Raw genomic sequence first — 2547 nt, 5'->3', positions numbered from 1 at the left:
GTTTTATCTTAGCAATATTTTTCACCAAGGGAATAGGTGAATGCAATTTTCACGAAGTGTGTAGGAAGCACGGCTAATGCCAAGCTCTCTCTAAACACTAAATGCTTTTCTCCAAGAGTAGAGGGGATATGAAAGAGGACAATATTTCTTTAGCCAAGTTCTTCAAAGCTTCATTTATGAAGCTTGTGGTCTTTTCTAGCGTGATGCCACTTACAGCAAGCTAATAATATATTAGATACCCTCACAGCGCACGATCCAGGTAGAGCTACAAATCCAAGCGTCCGTCCCTGGGAATCGAACTCGGCTTCTTACGTTACGTACACAATTCCTTGCAACCGCCCTGAAGGCGACTGCGTAACAGGGTTTGTGTTCCACGACTTTTAATTACAAAACCTCGCATTCTTTCGCCAAGACATTTCTTGTAAAGACACACACAACAAATTATCTGAAGTAAAAGAAAGTCGAGACTCGTCCGGACGCCATTGCTGACCAATAAGGCTCTACATTATCAATCTAAGACATGTTCAATGACTTCTATATAGAGTATAGATATACAATAGCATATACGTACATGCCCGAGGTCGGAATATATATGCCTACGGACAGCAAAATATTGCAGCTGCAGGATGGCAATGGAGGTCATCCGTTCTGCCAGCTGCTTTTAAGCTCCCAACATGGGTGTACCATGGCTGGGAGAGATTGCGCTTCCGATGTAACAAAGAAAGAACATCATCAGACACTGAAGCTGAGACAGCCTGCATGAGCGAAAGACTGAAGCTCAGACAGCCTGCATATTGACAAGACGAATCATATCCATATCTTCTTCTTCCTTCTGGATATTGTCTAGCAAAGACTGTATCCTAAATCAGCTTCGGACAAAGGGATGCCAGGACTCGAGGAAGTCGGACTGGTACCAGATCATGGCGAGGATGAGGAAGAGGACGACGCCGACGCCGAGAGGGGAACCCCCGAGCTTGTGGATGGAGGAAGGGTCGGAGGGCAGGGGCAGCCATGAGGAGCTGCTCTGAGAGGAGGGGGAGGAGGACATGAAGTGCAGGGCCAGCAGCAGTAGCACCGGCAGCAGCATCACCCCGACCTTCACCTGCTGCGTTATCTCCCCCACCACCGGCTCATACGACAGGTACCACGGGAGGATGAGCCCCAGCGCTACTATCCCCAGCACAAACAGGGGTCCGTAAGGGGCCGGCCCGTTGTTATTACCTGATTGATAATATCCTCCAGGCTGAGCCATGGCAAAACACAGGACACAAAGAGAGAGAGAGAGAGAGAGAGAGAGAGAAAGAGAGAGCAGCTGATACCCTGTTCTTGATCCTTTCAGACAGTCGAGGGAGAGAGACAGAGATAGAGAGAGAGAGAGAGAGAGAGAGAGAGAGAGAAATGAATCACCGGAAAACACTGATTGCCCACAAGTTAACAACACCAACCTGTCTTTGTAGAGCTACTGTTTATAAAGAGATTTCACCAGCCTCCAAGTCTCAAGATGCTTCAGCACTGAGTCATTCGCCCTAAAGAATAGGTACTACTTAATTATTGTTGTCTAGTCGAGATCTTGAAAGAAGATCTTTTAAACCTATTATTCTAAAACAGACCGCCCTTGCAACCGACATATCTGATCCATTATTGTATTGTATATATATATCTGTTTCTTGATCAATCGTTCAATGTAACTTCAGACACACCATTCTACAGAAAAAAAGGTGGGTGTTCATGACACATGTGAAGCCAAAGTTTTGCAACGATCTGGAAGCTTCAAGCAAGGTCATAAGAACTTAGGGCCGGGTCACACCATGGGATCCTTACAAATACTTCTAATGTGAAATTGATTTAAACAAGATGAGCGCATGAGATCATGCCTTCTAGGATAAGGAACTAGCTTATGTTTTGTTCAGTGAATCTTTGTCGGATTAAGATTAGAGGGATGTTTTTCTAATTGATAGATATATTAGTTGTCAAAAGTTGGAAAAGTGTGAAAAAGATCCCTACGCTTAAACCTATAAGTCCCAAGCCTTGAAGTCATAAAGCATATGAACTTAGATTAAAAGAAAGATAGTTTTAAAAAATAATAATCAATTGCAAAGATTTATTGTTTTTTCCTCCCCATTCTCCTACTTCATCACATTATCAACTCGAGTACGGCGTCTTCATGACAAGAAGAGAGAGGATCAAGATGCCACTACCATCACAAAAGGACTCGGTGAGGAGTGAAGCTTCAAGGAAAAAGAGACAAGCCTAGCCACCATGCTAAGTCAAGAAGAGGAGTAATCAAACCATACCACCAATTCAAAGAAGGAGAGGAGGACTCCATTGACCAGAACACTATGAGATGAGCCAAGTAAAGTGAGGGTAAGCGAAGCTAATTTGGATTATTAATAAGGCTATATACTAAGCTAGGGAGTGAGGCAAAGTGGTTGATAATTCTTGAAAGGACACAATCATTTGAGAAAGGGGGGAGAGAAGACAAAGATAGAGAGGAGTAGACAGGAGATTAAAAAACAAAGAGGTCTAAGATAGCTCAAATTTTGGAAG

At 43.7% G+C, this 2547-nt stretch overlaps 1 protein-coding gene across 1 annotated transcript; it reads right to left on the bottom strand.

Moving 5' to 3' along the window:
* Window positions 1–451: 451 nt before the first annotated feature.
* On the bottom strand, window positions 452–1436 carry LOC148009168 (uncharacterized). The gene has a single exon (XM_087673742.1). The coding sequence runs from the start codon at window positions 1250–1252 to the stop codon at window positions 866–868; it is 387 nt and encodes a 128-aa protein (XP_087529868.1). The 5' UTR covers window positions 1253–1436; the 3' UTR covers window positions 452–865.
* Window positions 1437–2547: the final 1111 nt, after the last annotated feature.

Source organism: Lygodium microphyllum, unplaced genomic scaffold (assembly GCF_053477565.2).
Source record: "Lygodium microphyllum isolate KBCC unplaced genomic scaffold, Lygodium_microphyllum_v1.1.10 scaffold_35, whole genome shotgun sequence".
NCBI classification, from domain to species: Eukaryota; Viridiplantae; Streptophyta; class Polypodiopsida; order Schizaeales; family Lygodiaceae; genus Lygodium; species Lygodium microphyllum.
This window is presented reverse-complemented; position numbering and strand designations above follow the sequence as displayed.

What these genes read in the sequence shown, in the direction of transcription:
- LOC148009168 (XM_087673742.1), bottom strand. Translation starts at nt 1,252, where the DNA reads ATGGCTCAGCCTGGAGGATATTATCAATCAGGTAATAACAACGGGCCG.